Genomic DNA, 1,108 nt, shown 5'->3' with positions numbered 1-1,108 from the left:
GCATTAGCACCACCACCACTACCACTCGGATGACCTGCAGCCAACTCAAAAGCGTGGACCACCAACGACTTAGCCTACCAACAGCATGAGGAGCTGCCTCCATACCAGGAGCATGGACCCTGTTCCACGGCGCTGTTACCCCACCACCACTAACGGGAGCCGGAGCAGCAGAAGGAGTTGACGTGGATGGTGTTGCTTGCATAGTAGGAGTCTGCTGATACCTGAAGAGCCTAATGTAACGACCCAGGTTCGATCCCGGCACCCGGTACCATCCGGATGAGCTCCCCCCTGCTGGCTGTTCTTGAGTAGCGAATGGATTTTGCCGTACCCGCGTATTGGGCGGCACCACTCCTCGTTGTTGTTGATGATGCTGTGCGGACATGCAACAGTTGAAAAGCAAGCCAACTAAAGAGATATCGCCTACACGCAGGTTCGAATCCCAGCGGCGACACTACAGAAAATATATTAGCATTAGAAACTATGTCGGGCAATCGTCCAAATATGAGGTTTACAATTTTAGAGAGTGTGTCTCATCACAGTGTTCTTGGGCGGTAGTTAAGAATGGCGAACACCGTACCGAGGGAAAGGCCAATGGACAGGGCAACGGCACCGATTTCTATACCACGGAAGAAACCAATGTACGGTCGCATGTCCGAGATCATCTGAAGCCAAAACTAGTGGAAACATAGCGTGATGGAAGAGGGCACGTTTACCATCCAACAGATCCCAAGTTCTATCCCCAGCACCTACCTTTTCACTGCGTTTCGTACGCTCCATCTGCTCCTTCAACAGATCCTCCTTCTCCTCCTCCACCGCCTCCTTATCATGAGCCAGGATTATACTCTTCATACGGAAGTAGGAGTCGAAACGGAATTTCGCGTACCTGTTCAATAACCCATCCCACCCAAAGCCCACACCTGAGCATATTCCTACACTAAAAAGTCAAAGTCATCATAAGTCGGCGCTTGCGGCGCTCGAATGACGCTCCACAGGCCCCACAGCAGATGAGATGCCATACCAAATTTGGACACATTCCTCATCAACGGCAGAATATACAGGTCGTTGTCCGGGAAAATGGGCGTTTCCAGATATCTAAACACCACCATAA

At 51.0% G+C, this 1,108-nt stretch overlaps 1 protein-coding gene across 1 annotated transcript; it reads right to left on the bottom strand.

Annotated features, from left to right (window-relative positions):
• Positions 1 to 533: 533 nt before the first annotated feature.
• Pmar_PMAR019480 (hypothetical protein) lies at positions 534 to 1,016 on the bottom strand (the record flags this gene model as incomplete). Its single annotated transcript, XM_002788749.1, has 3 exons — positions 534 to 662; positions 751 to 883; positions 934 to 1,016. 3 exons carry the CDS (start codon positions 1,014 to 1,016, stop codon positions 534 to 536), a joined length of 345 nt encoding a protein of 114 aa, XP_002788795.1.
• Positions 1,017 to 1,108: the final 92 nt, after the last annotated feature.

This window comes from Perkinsus marinus, assembly GCF_000006405.1.
Source record: "Perkinsus marinus ATCC 50983 genomic scaffold scf_1104296927842, whole genome shotgun sequence".
Classification (NCBI taxonomy): Eukaryota; Perkinsozoa; order Perkinsida; family Perkinsidae; genus Perkinsus; species Perkinsus marinus.
Note: the sequence above shows the minus strand (reverse complement) of the source record. Positions and strands in the feature narration are given on the sequence as shown.